This window comes from Haliaeetus leucocephalus, unplaced genomic scaffold (assembly GCF_000737465.1).
Source record: "Haliaeetus leucocephalus isolate CR32 unplaced genomic scaffold, Haliaeetus_leucocephalus-4.0 Scaffold373, whole genome shotgun sequence".
Taxonomy (NCBI): Eukaryota; Metazoa; Chordata; class Aves; order Accipitriformes; family Accipitridae; genus Haliaeetus; species Haliaeetus leucocephalus.
In genome coordinates this window covers 7,321,177-7,347,585 of record NW_010972809.1, presented here as the reverse complement: position 1 = coordinate 7,347,585, position 26,409 = coordinate 7,321,177, and the positions used below count along the sequence as shown (strand labels likewise).

The 26,409-nt window shown below is 40.3% G+C and overlaps 1 protein-coding gene across 1 annotated transcript in view; it reads left to right on the top strand.

Annotated features, from left to right (window-relative positions):
• The window catches only part of FARS2 (phenylalanyl-tRNA synthetase 2, mitochondrial), a 193,821-nt gene that overhangs the window by 91,469 nt on the left and 75,943 nt on the right, over positions 1–26,409 (top strand). Inside the window, exon 5 of the mRNA XM_010573258.1 lies at positions 21,626–21,777. Coding sequence (XP_010571560.1) covers positions 21,626–21,777 — 152 coding nt within the window. The remainder of the gene's footprint in view (positions 1–21,625; positions 21,778–26,409) is intronic.

Genomic DNA, 26,409 nt, shown 5'->3' with positions numbered 1-26,409 from the left:
AGTGTTTGGATAGGTTTGGGGGGTGGGTTGGGTTTTTTGGTTAGGGCTTTTTTGTTTGTTTGTTTGGGTTTTTGTTTTGGGGGTTTTTTTGGTGGTACGGGTGTTGGGGTATTCAGATTGTAGTTACCACTTACAGAAAGAAGATCAGTTTTTGCCACTGTTTCTGAAGGTAGGTCTGCTTGTAGGTTTCCCTGATCTCCTACAGAATGTTGTTCTTTTCAATAAGGAGTGCTCAAGTCTCCTTTTCAGCCCATATCTTTCTGATTGGCTTTGCTCCTGAAGAGCACAGGTTGTGGCTTGGTTTATAGATTGCAATCTGATCCCTGATGGAACTAAGATGAGATTTCTTGCTTGCTTTAAAATTGTAGATCCAAGGTTCAAACTGATATTAGCAGTAAATTGGGTTTTTGAGGAAAGGCCCAGATTGTCAGAATGATATGGTCTGATGTTGAAGGTGAGCCAAAGAGAGGGCTGGGTGTCTAGCTTCTCTAAGTTGTGTATCATTGTCATGTACAGCTTCAGATAAAGTCAGATGTAGTGAGTGAATCTGAAGATGACAGAGGCATAGCTTACTGTGGGTAGACTCAGAGGAAAGGACAGGATTTCTAGGAATCTAAAAGTGAAAGAAATTGGTGGGGGTTTGTTTTGTTTTGTTTTGTTTTGTTTTTTAAATTGGTGCTGTTTGGTAACCTTAGCCGAGCAGGAGTCACTTGGAGCACATAGTTTTGCACTGTTTTGCTGGGTAATTGTCTGTATCATCAATAGGAGAGTGGTGACAAGGACTTAGTAGGTCTTTAAGCATTTCTTCTTGCTGAGCAGCATTGGTTTCAGCTAGCATTGGTTCAACTTGGAACAAGGAGAAAAGTTCTACAACCCAGAACTGATGTTGTAGAGAGAGTCGTGAATTTGAGGCTTGCTGGTGAAATACATTTTGAAGTAATAACATGAATCAGGAGGTATGATGCAATAGGTGGGAGACTTCAAGGAAGAGAAATTGTCAGCTGCCACTGTGCTCTAACTTGGACCAAAGGGAAAGACCGGAGTAATATTACTGGGCCATTACTTACTGCTTTATCACATTAATGTGTTGGCAGTTGTTGTATCCCAACAAATAGGACAATGAAGAGTATACAGATTGGGAGAATGAGGAGTATGGGAGAGGGACAGCAGACGTAGAAAGATGGATTATTTTCAATCTTTTCTTTCTCTCTTCTAAAGAAGGGATATGGGCAATGTTTTAGGAACAGATTTTTGATGTGGTATCAAGTGCTTCTTAGGAACCTTTTTTCTTTTTTTTTTCCTTTTTTACTTTTTTTTCCTTTTTCCCTTTCCTTTCCCTTTTAACACAAACATATACACACACCACTTGGATGTCCCATCTTCAGTTTTGGTAGAATAATTCTCCCTAACTCTTAGTTTATATTTTTTTCAACTCTGTTCTGAATATAAGAGACTAGAGGCAAGCTTGTTTTTTTGTTTAAAAGGAAGTCTGTATCCAGCTTTCATCTAGTATCTTACATTGACCTTTTTCAAGCTCAATACTGTACATCTAGTACATACTGGCATTGCTTTTTAAAGGGTTAATAACCCTTTGAATGAGAATATTGTGAAATAATCTTTGCTGCTACCATAAGATCTTGGGTGATGGGAGTTAATAAGCCAGTTTTTCTTTCTTTCTGTTCTGTGTTTTTTTTCAGGTATGCTGTAAAACCAAGTTAGCAGACCTTCTGTACCTGTCTACTTTCTAAAGAGTCATAATTAATGAATCACATGGTTTATTCATATCATATTTGAAAGAAAACTTTTAGCCTGTCTTCTAGTGTTGATGTTGTAAGAAATCTCAATGGATATTAAAAAAAAGTGTCAGATTTTCTGCATGCAAGGCCATGCAGTACTTTTCAGCCTGACTGAACTGAACCAAGACAGATCAGGTGTTCTGAGAGCCTTTCATTACACAAATTGAATCCTGCAGCCTCAGAAGGCCTGCGTAAATGTCCGTCCTTTATGTGCTTAACTGAGATAGACCTCTCAACCTTTGGATACTCCCCCCATCCTTTCTTATAATCTGAATGTTATCCACCAACATAAATATTTTTCTTTCTGTTCATTAACATGTTCTTCAAATACATGAAGTCCACACTACATAGCAGTAACCTTTAATAATAGCTAGGCTAAATATACTCTTGTTCAAAAATGGAATTTAATTGAAGCATTTTCTTGGGACTTAAAGTATATGTTTTGTGCCTTTTAACAGCCTGAATGTGTCAGACTTTTCCCTGTGTCATCAGTTGCTCAATATATGCGTGCAGGCTTCAGTAGGTCAAAAAGCTGGTGGGAAAAGCTGACAGAGCTTGTACCATTGTGGCCACTCAGCACAACAATGTAGAGTGCTGCTCCCCACGGATCAGATTATTGCATTGATTTGGATTACCAAATCACTCTAGCTATAATTTGACACAAGTCACAGCAGTGTGGGGCATCAGAGGCTGGTACCTTGCCTTCTATCACTTGTGTAGGGCTTCTTCCTAGGCTGTGAAATGAAAGGCTGAGGACAGAAAGGGCAGGAAGGACTAAGCACCTGAAGGGCGTAATGTAATGACACAAATGGCTTGGATCCGATCTAGTACGCTGTGTTATGACTGTGTTTGTCAGGGCTCTGAGCATAGTTGCATGTAATCGCTTTCTGGTTCATGCTGAGCCAGCATTCTTACAAAAAAAAGATGTGTTCGTGGGCTGACAACTCTCAAGAACAGGTACAAAAATGAAATGACATTTAGGGAAGGAAGGCACTCACAGTTCAGATGAAGTGTGGTGTGCCCAGAGGTGTTGATTAAGATGAATGGGCTCTGGCAGCAGGACGGTTCCTGGAACCTCCATCATTTCGCTGCCATGGTGAGCAAGCGACATGTCGTGTCAATTGACTCCCTGATGCATTCTGTCCTCACAAAGACACTTTCATTTGATGCTGCTGGTGGCTGTGGCTGCTGTTGTTTTAAATAATTATTTATTTTGATTGCAGATGAGCCTTGTAGCCCAGACTGAGGTCAAGCAGAAGCATGTTTATGCTGTTTTAAGGGAAGCACTGGTACAGAGGGAATCTGGATCAGATTCCCACCTACTGCAGACTCCCTTTGTGAGATTATGGGAGTTGCTTTCTTCTTTTCCTCATTTCTGCAATATCTGTAGTTTTCTGCAGTATCTGCAATAAGTCTAGCACCATCTACTTTTTACCACCCCCTTCCATCATCTCCAGGGGCTGTTCCTTCCTTGTATCTGCTGGCACATGCAGTCTCTTCAAACTCAGTTCTTTCATAATAACCTGTTAGCTTCAATACTCAAAATAATAGACTTTCTAACCAGGATCATTCTGATAGCACCAGGATAGACAAAGCTCCTAGAGCAGATCTGCTGGGAGACCTGAGGGGCTAGTAACCTTTGGCAGTGGAATGAGAAGAGCTGACAAGTAGCTTGAATTGACACTGTTCACCTCCTGCGCAGCTGTAGCCAGAATGGTATATGTGGCCCTAACCTAGGAGACTGTCTCAGCTTTGAATAGTGAACAGTCAAGGTTAGCAGAGATGAGAAAAAGTGTATCTTCAGAAAGATGAAGTTGTGTGGAAAGAAGTGATTCCTTATATGGGAAAGGAAATCAAAGTGGGCTCATCCTTCTCCTATGCAAGATAGATAGTAAAGGCTGGGCCTCACTCACTCCCATTTGCCTTTGCTCATTGTGTCATAGGAATTAAGCCCCTATTCTAAGGACAAATGATTTATCCAGTAGTCCAGTTTGCACTATTTGCTATGTATGTGAGCCCTCTTATTCACACAGTACAACTTTTTTACCTTACTGTGCACTTTTCCGTTTTCTGAGACAGTCATCATCCCTGTGCATCTTTCCTGTGCACATACCTGATTGTTGCTGGGAGACGTATAGCTTGTCCTGAAGCTTTAGAAGATGCTGAAAATAAAATTCACTGGCAGGTCCAAGGGGAAACTTTTGCAAATTAAACCATCTTAGTCTATATCCTTTATTCCATGCTTGAGAAGGAGAGCATCTAATGTATAAGCCAGCCGTTTTAACCAGTTTGATCTTATTACATTCACTGCACAGGGTGGGTCTGTCTGATCCATCATTAGTATGCTACTACATATAATTTATATTTATCTTCCTAGTCTGTAATTATCTTTATTTTCCAATTAAAAAAAAATAGATTCACTGGCTGCTACATTTTCAGATATTTTTCATCAAGATTAGGTAACTCCATGCTTAAATGGTTATTCATTTATTATGTTTACTTTCTAATAGTGCATCTATTAAAGGCAAATACGCAACCATTACTATGTAAATTTAACTTGGATGTCTGAACAAATGAGGTACAGCCTCAACTGTGATTTATTGTCTAATTAGTTTTACTGTAATTGAAGATATATAATGTGTGTATATGCATGTGGAGGTACAACAGAGAATAGATGATGGTGTAGCATAAACATTTTATTGGCATGACTTTGGGAAGGTTGAGTTTCTTATGAGTGACTTAGGTAGATCATCTTAAATGAACATCAGTAAAACCTTTACAGTGCTGTATATCATCTCAGGTTTGTCTGCATACTTTGCAGAACATTGTGAAACTCCTTTTTTTAGTGTTGGGTAGCCATGGAAGGAAGGCAAAAATACCTTCTTGATTGTGGAGATGCTGCACTGAGCTGCACAATTGGATTAGAAATCACTTGATCATCAAGTCTTGTCTCATCAGGAAGTTATAGCTCATATCGTTTGTAGCCGTTGCTGGTATTGAAGCTCTAGGAACCTAAGCCCTATGGCCCCAGTCAGGCAAAGTACTGAAGTACACGCTGAGCTTTAAACTTGCAAGTAGTCCCATTTAAATCAATGGAATAGTTCCTGTGCTCAGTCAAACATAACCTACATGCCTAAAGAGTCTCAGGTCAGAGATCTCCGTACTTTCTGGGATCCAACTGAGAGTGATCAGCACCTTGCAGGGCTGAAGCGGAGGAAACTTTCAAAATGGCTGTTACAAGCAATAAGAGTGTAATCTGACAAACCACAAACTTCATTTGCAAAATCTTTGATCCAAGCCAGTTTTACTGATCAACACTTGGGTAAAGAAAGTCAACAGGCAAGCATCTGGAGAGTAAACAGGACTTGAATTCTCATTCTTGGCTAAAGACAATTAGCTGTCTTTAGCTAAGGAAAGAAGAAAATAGGGGCTTAGAAATGAGGAGAGAGAGAGTGGATGGACAGTCACATGGGACTGGATACAACAAAAACCAAACCACTGAGATAAGACAAAGTAAGAGGAAGGTAGAAGAGAGAAGAGATGTACTTAGGGCATTGGGGGCAATATGAAAAAGTCTGGGAGCAAACAGAGAAAGTTTAAACAAGATGGCGGGGCAGGGCAGGAAGAGGTGAAAGAGACAGAAAAGGAGAGTAGGTTTAAGGCAAAAAACCTGTTGAGACTGATGCAAAAGTCTTTTTCTAAATCAATCAGAACATCTTCCCAGACTTTGTACTGTACACATCTACTCTTGATCTCCTCTTGAAAAATAAAGAAGTATGAGTGACCACAAAAATTATGACTACAAGCCATCAAAGCAATTCTGTACTTTAAAGTATTATCAGCAGTCTTGGGGTGGGTCTGGGGGGTGGTTTTGAAAACAAGGAATGTGTGGTCTGAGAGTAACGATTGAAACATTTATAGCAGCTCTCCAAAACTCAGGCATACCTCAAAACCAGGAGAGAAGTGATGAAAAATGGTATATCTAGTGCTCTCCTATCCTAATTTAATTTTGTGGACTTTTAAGTCCAAGTCTAAAAAATAAGCAGTTTACATACCAGTGAACTGCAGATGAGTAATATAGTGGCTTTTCCATCATATGATAAAGTAAACAGATTCTCAGACACACATGCAATTTCACTGGAGCACAAGTGGACCTGTGTGCTCAGCCTTTCAAGGTAACGTATTTTCCAAACATATTCAGTGCTTTCTTTCTCTGGCTATTTTTAGCTTTTTATTTCCCCAAGCAAAACCTGAGTGAGGATACTGGTCCCACAGCTACTGGTCCTGTAGACTGTCTGTCTCTTGTTTAAAAGAGAGGTTGTGTCTGACACTGTACAGAAGTGCAGATATGGGAAGGTGTTGAAGAGTGTTACCTGTATTAGTTCAGCGTGCTAGGAACAGCAATATGGAATCAAAGGAGTACCCTGTCTTACCTTCCCACCACATCTTTACATTGGCTTTCATTCATCTTCGTAGTCTTAGGTTGTAAGGCTAATTTGGGTTGGAAGGGACTTCAGGAGTTCTCTAGGCGCACCTCGTCCTCAAAGTAGGGTCAGCTCTGAGGTCAGGCCAGGTTGCTTAGGTCATTATCCAGTTGGATCTTGAAAACCTCTGAAGATGGAAACGGCACAATCTTTTGGGGCAACCTATTCCACTGCTTGACTGTCCTAATGGTGAAAAATATATCCATTCTGAAATTCTCTTGTTTTGACTTATATCCATTGCCTCTCATCCTCCCACCATGCATGGGAGTGAAAAGCCTGGGTCTATCCTATTGGTACTTGCAGGTTGCTGTTAGGTTCCCCTGAAGCTGTGTCTTCTCCAGGATGAACAAACCCAGCTCCCTCAGCTTTTTCTCACAGGGCAAGTGTTTCAGCCCCCGATCTTCTTGGTGGTCCATTGCTGAAATTGCTCCAGTTTGTCAATGTCTTTCCTTTACTGGGGGGGCCAAAACTGGATGCAGTACTCTAGATGCAGTCTAACAAGTACTGAGTAAGGAGGGGTAATCACTCCTCTCAGTCTGCTGGCTGTGTTCCTGTTGATACAGCCCAGGATGCGCTTGGCTGCCTTTGCTGCCGGGGCACACTCATGCCCAGTCACTGTCTACCAGGAGCCCCCAGTTCCTTCTCAGCAGAGTTGAGTTCTTCTCTTTGCATGTTTTCTTGTTATCCCTTCTGTGGCTTATTAAGGAGATGTTGCTTTTCTTCACTGTCGAGCCTCTTCATAGCCTGTTCTCACCTAGCAGCTCTTAGTCCTTATGCAGAAACTGATGCCTGCATCAAACTGGACAGTGATTTCAACATTTCTTCCCACTTGTTAAATGCCCATGTGAGCATTTTGGGTTTTCTCTGATATTGCTTCTCACACTGGAGAGGAGCTGTCTGTGATATCCACTTTCCTGTTTTCTTTCAAACCTCTCCTTCACAAACTCCCAGTTTCTTGCAATGCCCACCAAAACAGCTGGCAGCAGATGTCTGAGGTGGTGAAGAGCTGAGACCAGTCTGTCATTTTTTAATTTCATTTCATGGTTCCACTGGGCTCTACCTCCCAGCCTTCATCTGCTTCTTGTCATTTGTCATACAGTTAACACATCAGCTTTGAGGGGCAGGAACCATCACTGGACTCCACATTTTGATTCTGGATTTGTGAAACACTTACTGTGCCAGAACCCAGGCCCATGACTAAGGCTGCATTGAGATGATATTATTGAAACTCTTGGTAAAAATAACCACTGATAGGGGATGTGGTTCCCCGCAATCCAGCTGCTACCCTTTGAGCTAATACTGATGACGCAGGTTTTCACGCATACCCTGTTTTGATCCCTCCACCTACCCACTGCAATCTAGTCTTACTGATAGCCTCCCACTGAACCTGGGCAAATCAGCAATAGATTAATTCCTTTATGCTTGTACTTGGAAAAATGTCAGTAGCCCTTTGTGTTTAGATTAGTTAGTGATATTTATCCTACATAATATTTCCGTCTGTTGTCTGCTGGAGCACCAAAGGGCGAAGCAAATCCATGTCATCCATCTAGCAGCCACCTTGATAAGTCAGATGTACAGAGAAGCCTATGATATTCATTAGCAAAAACATAGCTCTTTTTCTCTCCTTCATCTATGTTCCTTGAAAATACTTTAAGTAATTCTAGGTTGTTTTCACAGCCTTAGAATATTTGAAAACTCTCATGTTCACATCCATTAAGTTGTCACATGCCAATAGCAGATTTGGTCATGCTGGAGGTGGCTTGAAGCAAAATAGCTGGTTTGAGCTGTTCTTTCTGGATGTTACGAGTTTTCTGCTTTGTACACAACTGTCCCAGCTGGAATTTGTTTAGAGTGGGGGGAATATGTGTGTATGTGTATATATATATGTACAAAGAGCAAAATATTTCATCCTTACTTTCAATTTTCTATGCTAACACACAGTTAAATCATCACTAGAGGTTTTATTACATGGCAGGTAATTCTAAAACCTGCCATTAATTAATGGATGTAATAATGTGTTTCCTCAAATGCTCAGCTATGTGGGAGGTCCAGGGCTTTACTAACAAACCTAGGGAGTGCCACGGGGGTTTTTGGAAGCTTGCAGTATGAAATACCAGTGTCTGCACATGGAAGATGTCCTCCCTTTTGACTGCAGGTCCAGTCAGAGACAGCAGTTGAAACTTCTCTCCGTTTAAAGCATTTTGTTGGTTTTGTGACTGCTCTGTACCACTTATTCCCAGAACGTTGGTTCTCACACTATCAGGATGGGAACCATAATTTTTTGTTCTTTCCCATGTACTGTTCTGCTCTGCTGTTCCAGTTGTACCACAGCAGCTACTTCGGTGGCTACACTGTGAGGTGGATGAGGGACCCTTTTTCCTCTGTGATTCCTTAAAGACCTGTCAGTTCCCTGATCCACTTCTCAGTGTTGCCCCATGTCTGCAGCACAACTGAGGAGACAGCACTTTCTTTTTGGAGGCAGAATAAAACCAGAAGTGACTGGGGAAAGATGGGACGGAAAAAACCTGTAAGGTGGCTTTGCCACTGGATAGTGTGCCACAGCACTGTGGCCTGCATGCATGAGCAGCACAAGGGAAAGGTCATGGATCAGTGAGGGAAGTGAGCAGCCTGGGTCAAAAGAGGAGTCTTTTCTAGACTGGGAGTCTTCTACCTTTTCCTTCTATGTACCTCGGACATCCAGAACCTCAGTCCTGGAGGAAAGAAGGAAGTAACTGAAAGAAAAGTCAAGGACTAGAGAAGAAAGGACAGAGTAACTTCAATGAAGACATACAGCTGTTCTTGTTGAAAGTTTTTTTTGTCGCTTAAATTCCAATAGTGGCATCCCAAGTGAAACACAGCTGTGCAATGTTCACGAGATCCAAAAGCCACTGAGTCTGTAGACGTGTCCCATGGATTTCAAATTGGGCTCTCCATATCTTCCCAAACAGGTGTTTGCCATTGTCCTTCCATGCAATAAATGTAAAAATACTTTCACATAGAAAAAGGAATGTTACCTGTTCAAAAACAAATGAAAGAGTCAAGATCACTTTTGTTTTTTCTTACACTTTCTGTAGTCTGGAATGTTGGAACAAAATGGCAGAAACCCAGCCTCTCAGAAGCCTTCAGGAGTGATAACATTCACAGCATATCCCATGAAAGGCTTTGGCACAAGCAAAAGAAAAAAACTAGTGCCTGAAGAATGTCCATCTGAGGTGTGGCTGAATTTAGAGCATGTTGTTAGTTTAGAGGATGATGGGTAAATACATAGAGAATGTGGTATACCCAGCAGGTGTGTCATCAATACAAGTGAAAGAGATTCCCTGCAACTGGGAACAGACCACCAGGGACTTCCTTCCAATTTGTTTTTAAACAAAAACGAGCAGCTGTAGCCTTGAATGAATTTTGAGCTCACCCCAGCATGATGTAAATAAAAAATTAATTTGCAGTTACGAATGCTGCTGCAATGTACAGTTATTGTCAGTAGAATAATTTTGCTGATGATGTCTTTTTCTTTTTTTTTTGTAGGCAAAAGCCAATGCAACCCAGTCAAAGTACACCTGATACTATTTATATGATTACTTAGCAAAAAGTGTAATAAACTTCAAAAAGCATGTGTTACTGTGGTTTGCTCTGATCTCTAAACCTCATATATTCGCAGTTTGACTGGTTGAGGCTCTTTAAAACAAATAGCTCACAAATGAGTAATTCTGCTGCTGAATATATCAACTGATCTTTATTGCATCCCAAATGATGAAGTATAATGGTTATACAAAATGCTTAAATAAGCCATGGAGCAATTTCCAGCAGTGATATATATGCTGAAACCCACATTAAATTAATATTAGGTGAAGGAGTAAACCTGGAAATCTAAAATAACAATAGATTTCATATTGGTTATGTGAAGCTATGAGAACCAGCTGCTGGTTTTGGCAGGAATCCACAGATGTTCAGAGCTTTCAGTCTTACTGCCCACAAAAGTATGTAGCTAGTAAGGAGGATAACTCTTACACTTTTGCCAATATTTTTCCAATATTGGTTTAACTACAGTGTGGTGAATAGAATTCTGGCTAGGAAGATGGTACAGTAACTATCTTGACTTTAGTCTTTGGCCCTGACCTGAGTAGTGACTCAAATTTCCCTACTCAAGAATTCTGTTTTCCATGCTGTTTACAGCTGTAGTTGTCTTGTACCTGCTGCCTCAGCATGTCTTCTCCAATACTGTCCTAGGGCAGAAAGTTCTTCAGGACAGGAGCTATCATTTTGTGTTCCATCTCCCTAATGGGACCCTGGTTTCTGACTGGCAGTCCTAGGTAATTATCACAATCTGAATATCTGCGTGCCTACAGCAGGGTTAAATGCATCTTTTGAGTGTACATTATACATTTGATGTTAAGAATATGCTCCTGTTTAAAATGTGCCTAAGCACTTATAATATGCAAGTGTGTGTCTTCAGAGATACAGGTATGTATTGGTATGCATACACAACCACAGAAATATAAATGGGGGGTGAGGGGGTGGGGGGAGATCTTGAAACCAGCAGGAAATACGCTTTAATTCTTTTTACCAGTTTTGGATAAAAGGATGGGTTTTGTCATAGATGAGTTTACTTGATAGCTGTTTTAACATTTGTGCTGATGTTTTACATGCAAAAGATAAATCTTGCAAAGAGCTTTTGATAAAGTGGTCTCTGAAGTCATGCCTAATCCCCTACAGTTTTTATCTGCATCATGATTAGCCATTGCAGCTCAGCTGTAGAGTGTCCTAGGAAATGAGGGCTGGGGAGAACAGTCTGGGTGCATGTGTGCGTATGTGTGAACAGGAGCACCTTTTGAAGTACATGGTGTTAATAAAAAACCCCTGATTTTCAGCTGCCGCTTCTCTGATCAGAATATGAATTAGGCTACAGAGAATAGCCAAACAACAGAAGGCACAGTTGGGAAGAACCGTGTTATTCTTACCATACCCGTCCTCAATTTCCTTTATCTTGCTAGTGTAAGAGATACATGGACCATAGTAGTGACAGCCTAAAACAAAATGTGGCAAGTTAGTAATGCTTTGGGGTGCATATGCTGTAGAGGATTTGGTTTTGCAATTTTCTAAAAATTAATAATGGGAAGAAATCACCTCTTTTGAGGATTTGAGGATTGCTTACATCCTCCTGCACATGTGTTAAAACCAGTTTGCATAATTATTCCCACATGTAACCTGTTCTCCTGAATAAGAAATAGTGAACCCATTTTCTGATTCTTGTAAAATAAGGAAAGGTGTTAAAGAAATACCTGTTTTGCACACGGATTCTGCTTGTTGAGATTTAAATGTTCTTTACATTTTGTCATTGCATCCTTAAATGCTTAGTGTGCTTCTTGTGCTTTTTTGTGCTTTGTCTGTTTTTGGCTTATGGCTTCTCTGTAGTTTTCTAAGTATTGTTATTCTTTAACAAGAGTACAGCTTTAGGAATGCTCAGGGTCAGCCTGAAAGGAAAAATTAAAGGCTTTTCTCCCTCTTCTGGGTATTGGACAAGTAAGTAGAGCCTTTCATTTCTGTTTCTCTGTAGCTTGCCTACTGTTTTTTAAAGTTAGATACTGGTTTTACCTTGCTACACTACCCTGGTGTTTTATTATTGGTTTTGCACTTTGGAGGTTGCGATTTGTATGAATTTAATACTTAAGGGGGAAAAAAGTGAAATTGGCCATTCTGGAAACTAAAGTACTGGATTTTGTCAAGAGTCATTGCAACTTGGGCAGTTTCCCCAAGTGAAGAAGGAAACCCAGCTATTTTAGTGGCACTGGAAATCATGAAGAATATTTCAAAACCACCAGTAATCTGCTCAGGTAAACTGTATGTGGCAGTTGGAATCTTTTAATTTCCTAGGGAGCATAGATTTTTATGATGCAGTACCTACAGTAGCATTTGCCAGATGATACAGATTAGCTCATAAGTCTGAGAAGCGTAGAAAGATGAGGACGTTCCTTTGTAGCATAGCAATGTCCAGGGCATTATGTGAAGTTGCTGCTGGCCTAGAAATATGAATCATCATTGCTGTTGTCCTGGAAATCTCTATGCTTTTTAGGAAGAAAAGAGAAGAAAAAACCAAACCCAGCTTGTTAGGTGGGAAGAAGGACTTTTTCAGGTGTTGCATGTGCCTGTAAGATTTGCGATGCCAGCTTATTTTGGTGCAAGTTATATTCAGGTGTTCTGGAGATTCTGCTATTTAAACAATAACTCTCTGGAATGGTGGATTTAATGAGCAGAAAAGGAAATATAATCAACAGTGCTTTATATGAGATTTTTCATCTAAGCTGAAATAAAATGTTGGGTGCAATTTGTTGCCATTGTTATGCTATGTATTTGGAAGAAATACATCTTCATATTGCTGCAGTCTCTTTCCAAATACTTGCATTCTTTATTTAGATATAAATCTTTTATATGAATTGTTCATGTGTGCAGTATTTTACCCCACTGAGCTATTCATCTCAGCATTATTATTAAGCATAATGAGAAAAGCATACAAACTAAACCATCAGAAAGGAGGAAGCCTGACTTCTGAGCATGGCAAACACTGAATGCCTGCAGTAACCAATGCCTTCTGCAGGAATTGCAGGTGCTCAGCCTTGCTGAAGAAGAAATTCTTAGTATCTGCTGAGAAGTTAGGTTTCTGCTGACTTATACCAGTTTTATCACCTGTTCCTTGCAAGCATGGTAGATACTTTTTAGAAAAGTGCAGGAATGGTACATACAGTCTTTATTCATTGATGGTTTGTTTTCTGAGGTGTCTTCTCTGCCCTTTTTACCCCTGCTACAAAAAAACCTGATAGAGTGATTCTCCCTGTGGGGTGGGAGATTTGGGTAGGAAGGACAGAAGGAACATGGACAGCCTGTGCAAAAGGCAGTCCTAAGTGTTGATTATTAGATTTGGTGTGAGAATCCACTTACCATTTCGGTGATTCCACATCACTGGATTCCTTCTCCAGGACACAAGCTTGCTTTTTTCTATAGACACCACCACAACATAATGAATAGATTGTCCTATCTGTTCCCTTTTGTGTCGTAATAGTTCTCTGGTAGAAACTGCTCAAAAGGAAAAGTGATACCAGCAAAAGCGTTTCTTGGCTTTTAGTTGTTTTGCAGTGATACATGTGTGTTTGAAATGGGAGATTAGCTCCACGAAACCAGCTAGCTCAGTAGGCTGTCAACTGGGAGGTTGGGGAAGAAACATAAGAAGAATACATATTTTTCCATGGTAGACCTAGAACTGCTATAGTAACATGTCAAGCTAATCTCTTCTTCACCCTGGTGCTTTCAAAAGGGGGTTGTAAGAAGATGAGATGTGGGAGTGCGTAGTAGACACACATCCCTTTTGGTGGTTCTCCCTGTGAGTCCTATCTGTTCTATGGGAATGAGAAATTATTTTTGACTAGTCAAGCACAGGGCAGAAAGTCCATCACCAGTATTTAGGAATCATTTGTATTTATCTTTTGGTAGTTTTTGTAAACGGATCACAAGTGGCAAGGCATATCCAAGTGCCCAAGTGCATGGGTATCTGGAAATATCTCTCTGCTGTGTACACTGCAACAGCCCTGCTTTTAATAGGATTAGGTCAATCCTTTCAATTTCTTATGTCTTTCCTGTGCTTTTTCAACTCCTTACTAATCATATAAAAATAATATTTTCAGTGGCAATAGAAGTGATCCTTCTGTGTCCGGAAAGCATCTCAAAAGCCATGCATTGTTTCTCAGTTTTTTGACCACAGGTCAGTTTAAAATACATATTTGCACTCAGAGAAGTGTGTGGTGGCTTTAAATTTGGAGTGTTGTCCATGACAAGTTTAAATGAGCTTGACTTTAAAATAAAATGCTTGCAATTTAAAATACCCCTGTGCATAAGAATACAGTGTCCGTTTCTGGTGGGACCACAGAGGCTTAATAACTAGCAGTACTTTTGGATGAACATGTTTAACAGTAAGCTTTCTACTCACTCATTCTGCCACAGCACCAGTCCTCTTGTGCATTCTTGCTGGTGCTTGGAAAAGGTGGAGTATCTTATGTAAGAACTTTAATCTTTTCATTGGCTGTTACCCATCTTAATTTTTCAGTGTCATATTAGGTATCGACTTTCCTTTGTCAGGCAGGCTCCTCTGTAATAAGGTGTTACTTTTACCATGCAAGAAAAGTTGTATTTGTTCTTGTGCATGTGCCCATGTGTGTGCATTTCTGATGAATCTTTGGCATATTTTTCTATTCAAAGGTGCTTCACTAGCATTGGAAAAGGTGAGTAAATGAGGTGATATGAAGAGCTACTCGGTGACCACTTAGGTGGAATATAAGCAATTAAACTCCTCCTGTTTTGCACTTTCAGGGAACCTGTAATATGGCTCAAGAGAGAAACTCTTACCTTCAACAAGACCCCATAGGGCTTTGCTTAGGTGGGAAGGGGACAGAGCTCAGATGGTGGTGTGCAGAACAGAGAGGGATCTGATCCACAGATTTGGCCAGGCACAAAGCTGTACCTCCTGCCAAGGGGCTGCAGCCACTTCATCCCACGTTGAAGGCTGAGACTTACCTAGAAAGACAGTCTGTGCCCCATGGCACCTCCCTGCTCAACCTGGATCTAGAATGGGTGTTTTACCTTTGAGAACAGTTTAATTTACCGTGTTTCTTGATAACATTGTTTTCTTTCTTATATTTTTGGCAAGGTACTTCCTGTATTTCCATACTTCCATGATTGCTTTTCCCCAGGGATGAGGGAGGTAAAGGCAAAGGGAGTGCTTTGCCAAGGTGAGGAACAGCAATGACTTGTAACCCAATGCTGTTTTAATTGTTCAGGCTGCTGCTGACAAATAACCCAGTCTTTCTACAAAATGTATGATTTTCTTCAAGGTACTGATCTTTAGAGGGGAGTCTGACATCCCTCCCCCTTTTTCACCCCCATGAAGGGCTGTGAACTGCACTAGTTGGAGTGGAAACTGGGATATTATTTGATTGATTCAACCTGTGGGTGTATGTTGGCAAGTCCAGTCAGCTGCAGTATCTGTAGGCAAATGCTCCTTGTGGCCAGTGGTAGCTTTCACTTGGGTTCTCGTCTCAAGTGAAAGAGCAGGGTAGGAACCAGGGCTCCTAAACACAGCTTAGAAATCAAGCATTTCCATCAACAATGACAACTTAAAACCTTAGAAATGGAAAGGAATCAGGTTGGTTAGAAAGTAAGAGAGGAAAATGGGGATGGCTGTGGGAATGGTTGGGCAATCCTTCCCCTTCCCCCAGCCCTAGAGCCCCTAGAAGATTTGATTGCATAGTACTGCTGCCATGCCTAAGAGCAGTTGTATCTAAGGTGGTGTACATCCAGATCTCTTCAGTATCTCAACGTCTGTATGCTATCCTTCATACTCGCATTAAGATGAGAAATCACTAAACTAGAAAAAGAAAGGAGATTTGGTTTGGTAATATCATCATTACCAGAATGCCATGAAAGAAGCAATTTTCTTAATGAGAAAAGACCTGTTATGCTATACCTAACCATCCAGCTCAAGTCTGCTGTCTCACATGATGGCAAACAGCAAGTGCTTGGAGAACAGCAGAACAGCAGAGCAAGTATGAAAATAGTGTGATCGTTCTAGACTTTTACTGATCCTGCTTAAAACCATGAGACAGTTGCTGAACCAAAAATGCAGTTGGATCACTCTGTTTAATAGTGACTGGAGGCCCTGTCCGCCATGAATTTGTTTGGTCCCTTTTAGTTCCATGTAACAGGTCCTTGGTTATGGTATGCACAGTGCGGAAAAAAAATTCACCCTTTAGTTAATTTGAAACCTGATGCCTCCTTTACTTTCTCTCCTCTTTTCCTCATGCTTCTGTGAGAAATAGTGAAGGGTATTTCCCTATTCACATGGAATGAATTAATGGTTTGAAGCCATTTGGGACACTCAAAGGCACTCATATGATATTCAAACCCAGGACAGAGCCTTCTCACCCATGCATAAAAAAACCCTCCTCCACTCAAAATGGTCTATGTACAAGCAGAGTGCCTGAAATCCAGGAAGCACATGATGTTCCCATGGACACATGGTGTTCCCTGTACCTGCATGTGAGCTTGCAGAGGTGAAGGGCTCTGGGGGGAGCAGACTGCTGTCCAAAAAAGGGCTGATCATACTTGTGTGTTCATTCCTTGAGAAGCTCGGAGCGCCACTGGAGGCTAATGTCCGTCAGCCATTCCCTGCAGGACAGTGTAGTGCATCAATACCAAACTGGTCCATTTGCTTTAGATTTAAGAGCTTAATCCCAGAACATATCTGTATATCTGCTTATCAGACTTTATAGAAGTTCTCTGTTGAAATTTCTCCATTTCCTCCTTTGGATATCTGTGTGTGTGTTTACACATAAATGCATATGTGTGTATACATGTATGAACATATAGAATTTACTATATATAACTAAGAAAAAAATTGATTTGGTGAAGGGAAGGGTAGAAAACTTATCATAATGGAACATTGTGACTGCAAATTTTAAGCCATGACAAGCCAAGAAATTCAGAATTATGTTTCCTGCAGCAACCGTAATTTGTCTACGCTGGTCATAAATACACAAGTGTAAATTTAGGCGCATACACACAAATACAGGAAACTTCATTATGTGCAAGGGGACTAAGTTACAGTTGTAAATTTGCAAATTTGAATTTCATGCCTGTTACGTGTTTAAATTTCCTATGATAACACTGAATTAATGTAGTTCCACCATGGATTAAGAAATGCTTAGCTATTACAGGACTGTAGCTTTCATTTTGATGAGACTATGACGTTGCATTAAAACTGTGTAGTTTATGTACATATTTCTCCAAAACATGGGCAATGCAGGACTGTTAAAGCTTGACAGCCGCGATGCTGCTAAGTCTCATATTTTTCTGACTCAAACTGGTGATGGCAGTAAAGCGTGGCTGGCTTTTTAATAGTTTGGCTGCTGTGGAGTTGCTAACCCAGTTTTTGGTACCTGTCGTTGTTAACCTTGCGTTTGTGTCGCCACTGTCAAAATAGTACAGCTTTTTCCTTTGCCATGTTTGTCGCTTGTTAGTTGTGTCCCCCCATTGTGTCTTCAGCCGGCAGCAGGGAGGGAACTGAGCAAACAGCCACAGCACAAAACTTTTCCTGTCCCCTTGGCATGTTGCACTCATGGTCACTGCATCTGGGAAAATGTGTTGTGTTTTTTTTTTTCTTAATGCCAAATATTTGTGGAAAGCACTAAGGTTCATCCTGGTTTTCAGGACTGTGGGCTATAGACACTCTGGCCTTGTGCTGGCTCATTCGCTGGCACTGTCTGTGCGTTATCCTCTGGAGGTGGGGGCTTCTGCCATGTGTTGCATTTTCTCTCCCGTGCAACTGTGAGGTATCTGGATCCAGACTAGCTGATGATCCTTTGCTGTGTGTGGACAAACAGAGACTACGCTTTACAGTGACCACTTGATTCCTCCCGCTGTCCAGAGTAGTGCCCTGGTGTGGCAACTACGCAGAGCCCAAGTATTTGCTATTTTATGCTGACAGATGAGTTCCGGTGGATCCTGTTGCTGCTTAAGATAGCTTCCCCCAATGCCTCAAGCTGCTGCAATACTTCATCCAGCATATATTATCATAAACAACTGAAAGTGGCAAATTTCAGCTGACTACAGTGGGCTGTGAACTGCAGTGGTGGAGGAATGAGCATGTGATTGTTTTATCAGCTGCTGCAGGGGCAGTAATCTTGGACAGAAAGGTAGAGCAGAGGGCTGGGGATGAGGAATGCCCTAAACTATCACAAACACATGTAGAAGAGTCACAGCCCTGAGATTTCAGTGATGCGCTCTTCAGGTACATCTAGGCACAGGCAAGGCAGGCTGGCACAGCAGGCTTACAGCACTGGTGTCCAGCTACTCATTTCTATACTAAAATTAGCATCCTGAGAGGGAAAAGCTTGCGGTTTTAGCAAGTACTTGGCTTATTTATTAGCCAGAGAAGGAAGTGTGGCTAATGACTAGTAGAAATGTATCATTGAGGGTGGATCATCATACAGTTCCATTTCATTATTAAAAAAAATGATAGTAATTCAGTACTCCTAAATGCTTGTACCTTGGGTGATTGAAAAATGTGACATCATTATTTGCAATATTCCCTACAACATAGGCTCAGTGGAGTCTTGTAGATAGTGTAATTACTGGGAAAGCACTCTTGTTTTCTGAGGCTGTTGAAAAATGTCAACGATAGTGCGCTGTAGTGTTTGAAATGCAAAGTAAACAGAACATTTAAAGTAGTGCTGTGGTGGGACCAAAGAAGTGGTACAGAGCTGTATGCGCATCATCAGTGCTGTCCACCAGGCCTGGCCAGCACCTCGCAGCAGCACACTGCAGGTGGGATCAGTTCTACCTTTTCCTAAACTTCTTTTCAGTTCCCCAGAAACCTAAGGGGGGCAGTCAGGCAGTAGAAGGAGGGATGGTGGGGCTTCCAGGCTTGGGCAGTGTGCTAGGAGTCAGCCAGCACGCAGGCAGCGGAGCCAGTCAGTGTCCTGTTAGCTTCTCCGAGCACTATGCTGGAGCACACCTAAGTTGTGAAGAGGATGTAGCTGGGACTGGCGGCTGGAGATGACAGCAGAGTGTGGGAAGAACACACTACTCTCAACGGGAGCCTCTAAAGTGCCTGTAAATTCATAAGGAAACAGTCTTTGGGGCTGCCGTTTGCCTTGAACCTGGAAAGGGATCAAAGTCAATGGGCTTTAGATGCTCTGTCATTAAAGGGCAGGACAGTTTAGAAAGGAGGACAGTGATGGCAACAGGATCTGTTGGACCACAGTTTGTATTTGCTGGGGTGCCTGAATACAAACTTAGTAACTTCATTTTGACCTGCCAGTCGGAGACTCTTGTCCTATCTTCTTCGCATTTTAGGTGTAGCTAATAAACAATTATGTAGCTCATGTAGCTCTACAACAAACAGATCAATACATTTGAGAACTAGGAATTTTATCCTTATACTAAATTTAGTGTTGATACAATACTTACTGCAATGATATTGACTGCAGCCAGGTGGTGAAGGGACAGTATAATACGGGATTATGGCCTTGCCTTTTACCATAAAAGATTTTTCTGCATTATGAGGCTATGAGAAAAGGTTAGTACCTAATAATAAAAAAGCTACACTTACTGTTTTAAGCATTTGTCCTTCCAGTCTTTGTAACGCACACAAGTGTACACACATGTGTGCACACACAAAATTACAACAATTCTCTATCTAGGCTAATAACACCATGGACTGAGTCAAAGAAGCAGTTTTCTTGTAGACTTGATAATTCAGGAGGGCCAGACCCTACAGTTTATTACATCTTTGAGTAACTTTGCTCACATGGAATTTGGTGACATAGATAATGTAAGTCAGACTGTTCCAGGTACATTTGCAAGGTCTAGCCACATTGGGTCCTTGTGTACATCACATTTTAAGTGGGAAAGAGAATGCTGTTTTCATGTGCCTGACATAATCCTGCTTCTTTTGAAATTAATAGCAAATACTCACTCACGATGAATTGTGGGTACTCTGCTCCTTTCAGGGTTTAGGATGTTACTGAGTTACTTGAACATGTACTTATTTTTCTTTAGTGTCGTTGTACCTGTAGGAATGAAAGTAGGCACCTGCCCAAATGGAGGAGTCATGGTTAGGCTCATGAGCCACATCTTCTGGTTGAATAATTATATGTCCTGAAGGTGGGAGGTTCGGTGAGTTTTGGATTAGTCCCCACAAGCTTTGAAGTGTGTTCAGTAGGTTTCTGAAATATAGCAGTGGTAAATATAGTGGTAGATAGGAGTGAGGTGAGAATATAGGGGTCTACTGCAGGATTGTAACTTTATTTACACTAACACATGTATCAGGCTGTTGACTGAGGAGTATCTCCAGCATTTGCAGCTGTGACTTTTGTATAGCAGAGGAGATATTTACATTTCATTCATTAGTGTTTTATCAAAAGCTCTTGTGTGGTGGATTTATTGTGCAAGTTTTTTTTAATTTGGTGTGCAGAATATGAATTTATTTGACAAGTTTATTCCTTTAACAAGTTGGATAATCATTTGTGATTCACAATTTTATTCACTGGGGGGTTATTAATTTAAAACTTGCACTGTATTCCTTATCAGATATTTATTGACTGGTTTACACTGTACAGAACAGGATTTGAGTAAATCAGCATGCTGTAAATTTGCCTTTTTAACAGGTTTATGGCTTTAGCAGGTATTCACTTAGGATTTCACTGCTCCATCATAAAACATTCCCAGGCATGGAATACATTTTTGAGTGAGATAATATACTGTATAGACCAAGGTGTACACATCAGCTGTCATATACATATAAGCAAAATAAGAAAAGATGTTTTCTCCTGCAGACCCCAACAATCTTGCGCAAAAGTACTTATTCCAAATTTCAACTGCAGTGTATTAATGGGAGGCAGAAGTAAGGTATTACATGGTCTAGAGGGCATGAAAGAAGAGCATTACCATTTCCTTTTGGTTCAGAGGGGGAAACATCTTAGCAAAGGCGAGATCTGAAACTCATTGACTCTGGGGAAGTTTCATCAAAACTGAAAAATTAATAATTATTTTGTTCTCTTTCTCTTCCTGTTTTTGCAAATAACAAGTTACAGTGTTCTGACCATGAGACGAGGTCTTTCTGTCTGCAGCAAAGATGCCCCTTTATGTTTAAGAGTCTGTTGTGGTACTTGTGGAACTACTAATTATGCTAACAGCAATACTTTTTTTTGTTGTAGATGTTTGGATGTCTATAAAAACCACAGGGAAGTGAACTGATCCCTCTTTTTAAGCCAAAGTGTGTTTCTTATTGTAGCCTTCTAATAAGGCAGCACTGGCTGATAAGACTTTCTTAGAAATTGGACAGTATGAATGATAAACATATTGTGTTATATAAGAATTATATAAAATACATATCAATTTTATACACTAATGCGATAAGAATTTTTGAATCTGTAAAAAATCTGAAAAATGCTTTTTAAAAGTGCAATTCTACCCGGTGAATAATCATGTTAAAATGATCTCTTCCTTTTAAAGAGCTCTCATCCAAAACTCTATCTATTCAGGCTCATAAGTGCTGATTTTAGCAAACAAAACAAGTTTTTTCTTCTGAATGAATGAATCAAAGTGATTGTGAGGGGATCTTTAAAAGACATTTCCTAGTATAAAAACTTGCATCTCAGTTGTTTATAAGGCCAGTTTGCACTTCAAAAAGCATTTCAGAAAGCTTCTAAAATGTGTACTGCGTTATACAAGTTCAAAACAGTTGTAGGTATACCTACCAAATCCAGCCACTTATAAAGGTATGTGTTTTAATTTTTTTAGCCACTCAGCAGATATCCACCTTTGATCAATGACATCTCCTTTTGGCTGCCTTCTGAGACATACTCTAAGAATGATTTCTATGATTTGGCTCGAACCGTTGGTGGAGACCTGATAGAAAAGGTTGTCCTAGTGGATGAATTTACCCATCCAAAGTAAGTAAAACTTTTAACATGTTTTTCCTGTGGTCAGAATACAAATATTTTACTTCTGTATACCAAGAAATTCTTGATTCTTACAGTGTTTGCACATTTAAATTTTTAGCTCCAAAACATTTTTACAACACTTTTTAGAATAAATATTTTTACTTAAAAACATTATTTTATATTTCAGTTTTGTACTAGTACTGAGTTTCTGGTGTTCAGACCGCAACCCCAATGTGTTGTGCTCAGTTAATCACAGCAGCAAATAACTGCCTTCCTCAATACATCTGCCAGTGCGTGACACTCTTATCCATAACATGTCTGATATTCTTGCCCTGCTCTTTGCTGAGTGACTGGTGTTTGTCTCCTTGTTCTCTTCCTTTCTTTTTCTAGTCCTGATTCACTAGTAGACCTTTACTATAAATGTCAGGGCTAATAATGATTTGTTGCAAAATACTATTGTTGGTGTTCAACAGGGAGAAGAAAATAGACATTGTTCCTTTCTTTCTGACACTTATTTGCGCCGTTGAACAATCTCTCAGGCTTCAGAATACCTTCTTATGGATATAGCAGCACTGACAAGATCATTGGATGCACAGGTTACTTGTCCAACAGATACTATCTGTTGTCTCAAAAACTGACAAGTATCAGTTATTACATATGCACTGTTTTTCAATTTGCTGTTTCCAAATCAAGAAGTAAATATGCTGCTGGCTAGCCAACTTTCTAAAAAATGGGTTTTAAAATAATTTCTTTTCTTTAAGACTCTTTTTTTTGGTGCTGTAGAAAGGCAGGTAGTAAACCTAACTGCAGTGGTTTTTGAAGGTGATAGGAAAATGCTTCATGTTGTGCTCCGACACCTATAGTTTTTTGTTGGTTTTTTCTTTCTACATCCAGGTATTTGAACCTGTTGTTCTTTTGAATTTGATGTGTGTTGCAGACTGGATGGGTAGATTATTCTATGGCCTAGTTTTCATGGTGGTGCAGTGGATTAATATTTATTTGTTTTTTTTTTTCCTTTTTACCCTTTTTGTGTGGTGTTATATGAGACTGTTTTTGCTGGGTGAAGAAACAGAAATGCCAATGGAATTTCTGTGGGCATCTGAAAGCTTTGAGTCATTAATTCTTGAATGGTCCTCACGTGCAAATCATGCAAAAGGATCTTACCCTTATACTCAAAATGGTGTATCCAGCAGAGGAATATAGGCTAGGATAAGATAAATGAGTACTATTCATTGTAAAGAACAATAAGACCGTATCTTACAGAGAAATTCAAAAGCAAGTTTCTTGCGGGTATGGATAACTTCTTATTGTCACTGGGACTGCACCCTAATATCAGTCAGCACAAGTCCATCGACATTGAAGGCTGCTCACATGGATCCTGCTGAAAATATATTTAATGGTCTTCTATCATGATGGTTCTGATACAGTACAATCAACATTTTTTGCAAAAATTGGGATGTTAGACCCATTTTTGGAACTGGTCCTTTCCATTCATTCATGCTGAATGTTTATTGTATGTATAACACCTCTGTGTTCATGGCCACTTTTTGTCTATATTCTTCCTGGTGATACCAAACATGCAATCATCTTTGTTGTTACATCTTCTCTTGGGGGGAAAACCCTGTGTGTAGTGTAAGCAGCTCTTCCAAGGCTGAAGGTTTGGAGAAATCTTGTTCCCTGCTCCCTCAAACAGAGGCAGTATTATTCTGTGATTACTCTTGCAGCTCACTGGAGGAACCCACATACACTGAGAGCGCCTTGCCAGCAGCCCTGCATCAGTCATGGCTCAGCTCATGGGTCATGCTTCCCTTCTTTACTGAGAATATTATCTTCCATGCTAGTAGAGTGGTGAGGTAGGGACAGGATTCACTACTCTGGATTTCTACTATATATGTTTTCTCCTTTGATATGCTTTGACACATCCTGAACATATAGCAGGGGTGACAGTTGTTCACTACAAGATCATTTCTTCCTCCACAAGGGATACACCTCTGGTTCCCTCTGTGACTTCTGCAAATAGATGGGAAGGATGACTGCTTACTGAGAATTGTCACACAGATTTAGGACTTTCCTAAATTGTCCTCTAAAGCCATTAAACCCTCACTCAGCAGACATCCAAATATGTTTTGACACTACAAGAAGGAAACATTTCTCACCTTCATGTCTGAAGAATGTGGGTGGTGACACTAATGGATTGCTGATAAGTGATGTTGTAGTCCTCTTAGTTTGTTCAACTGCTACAACAATAGAATAAATCTTTTAAAATGCCCCATTAAAAAACAGTAATTCCAAGGAGATTATGCCCCATTAAAAAAAGAATTATAGATAAAGACTGTAACATAATAGTTACTTTGCCCTTTCTCCTTAGAACAGGGTGTGTGCAGATATGTGACTTTTGCGGACCAATGACGTAAGCTGTGTAAGTTATTTTGTCTGTTCTCTGAAGCCTTTGGAAGACTGACTCTTTGGAAAGAGTGTTCTGCTTAGTCTTAATTCCAAGATAATTGTCTTGTTACAGGAACAATACAGTGGCTTCTTTAATTCAGTGTTGCAGAAAAGTCTCTGGGCACAGAAGTTAACATAAGAGATCCTCAGTGCTGCTATGGATCTGTATGTTACAGATATAGATGCTTGTAATCATTATCTTGAATTTGTAGTGATTCCGGTGTGGAAGATGGGAGAAAAGTGTATAGGATAGGGAAGCCAGCAGTGCTGCTGTCTTGAATGTTAGTTACTTACAAGCAGCTTAATAAGTTCATGCTTGTAATTAATCACTTCTGGAATTTAAAATGCAGACTTTTTTCATCCTTTAAAAATACCAGTTTCATGAGGAATTAGGATATTCGGCAGTCTTATTTTCCTTCTTAAACTACCTTTCTTAGTTATAGGGCTATAAAGACTGGAAAACAGAAAGTGCTATACAAATAAAACTAATTTAGAACACAGAAAGAGGTCTTTTAATTAAGAACCTTTATAAAAGCTGTCTTTGTGATACTCTGTAGTTACCTTACAGACTTTTCTGTGGTTCAGAAACCTTTCAAGGTTCCACTGGGCTTCGGACTGTTAACCATGCTCCAGTACATTGCAATTACAGTGTGTATTAGCAGTGAAAATGTATTCCTCTACAGGGAAGAGGAAAGGAGGGAACAAAAGCATGAGACAAGTAATTGTTTAAACAAGGAAGAGATGTCTGGGAAAAAAAGTAAATCTTGATTATCTGCTGTGTAAGGTGATAATGTTGAGCCATCTTCCAGGAAAGCACAGGCAATTAAAAGATACAGCAAGCAGGAGTCTCATTGCTGAAAAGCACAAATTTAGGGGAATGTCAAGTTACTGTGCTAGGGTAATTAAGAACTGTTCCAGCCTAAATGCATCTTACATAAACTTAACTAAACAAGACACAGCATTGAGGTGAACTGAGTAATGTGCAATGTGTGAAGAAAGCTTTCCAGAAAATAAACTTTTTGGTTCAGTTTAGTCTGCAAAAATTTTATTTTCTTTTCCTTACAGCTGAAACTAATTGTAAAGGATGCCAGTCCAGTGAGGCTCAATCAATTATAAAATGTTTCAAGCAGAAAGTTATTTCATACTGCAGTCGCATGTTACTTTGAGGTGGAAAAATAAGCATTCCCTATTAGAAAATAATGTACTAGCAGTAGTTGGGACATGTAGACATTTCTGTATTTATCTCTCTTGAATTTTGTCATTCCTCTAAATTCCTGTTCACCAGTGCAACAGGTAGACCACACAGAGCAAAGAAATCCATGTGCTCTGTTCTAAGCAGAGAACTGAGTTTTAGCAACTAAGTTGAAGTAGGTAGCTTTTTTTTTTGCATAAAATGATTCTGGAAACCAGGATGACTGTAGGGATGCTCAGCAAGAGTCCTCTGATCCACAAGAACTTCCTCCCTTTGCTTTTATCCCAGCAATTCCAAACAAGTCCACCTGCCCCAAACTCTTCTTTTGAATCAAAAGCATTGAACTAAAAGGAGAACATGGACTTTTCAGACGTCTGCAATCCCCACACACCTCTCCACATTACAGATGTGTGTCTGCACAAGGTATCATGTGAGAGGAGACGGCCTATGGATCTCAGCTGCCAAACAGCACTTGGGACTGCTCAGGGGGCGTAGATCCGCGATCAAACTGGGAAATCTGGGAACAGGAGATCCTTGAACAAGAGAGGAGCATCACCTATGTGAGATATGGCTCTTGCATTCAAAATATGCATCTGGGGGAGGGAGAGAATAGTACGTGAGACCGAACAGCTCAGAGGATGATCCTGTCACCTGTTGATACTTTCCCATCGCCTGTAATGTAAGAGACCATCACAGACCTGTACAATGGAATGTGGATGGAAAAGTAAGGACCACTGTCACCTGATTTTTAGGGTATTCTTGGAACCTAAATGTTGTATCAGGCTTGTCCTGATAACACAGTCATGGTGTAACTTCATCCAAGATGAATAACACAAAACGTGGCTGTAACACACCCATTATTCAGGCATATAAAGAATAAATCAGCAGATATGAAGAAAAAGTTGTGGCTTTGCTGAAAGGCCAAGGAAACTGAGTGAAACTGTGGTGGTTATGGCAAGAACAGGAGTGGGGTATCTGTAAGGCAAGCAGAACAGAGAAAAAAT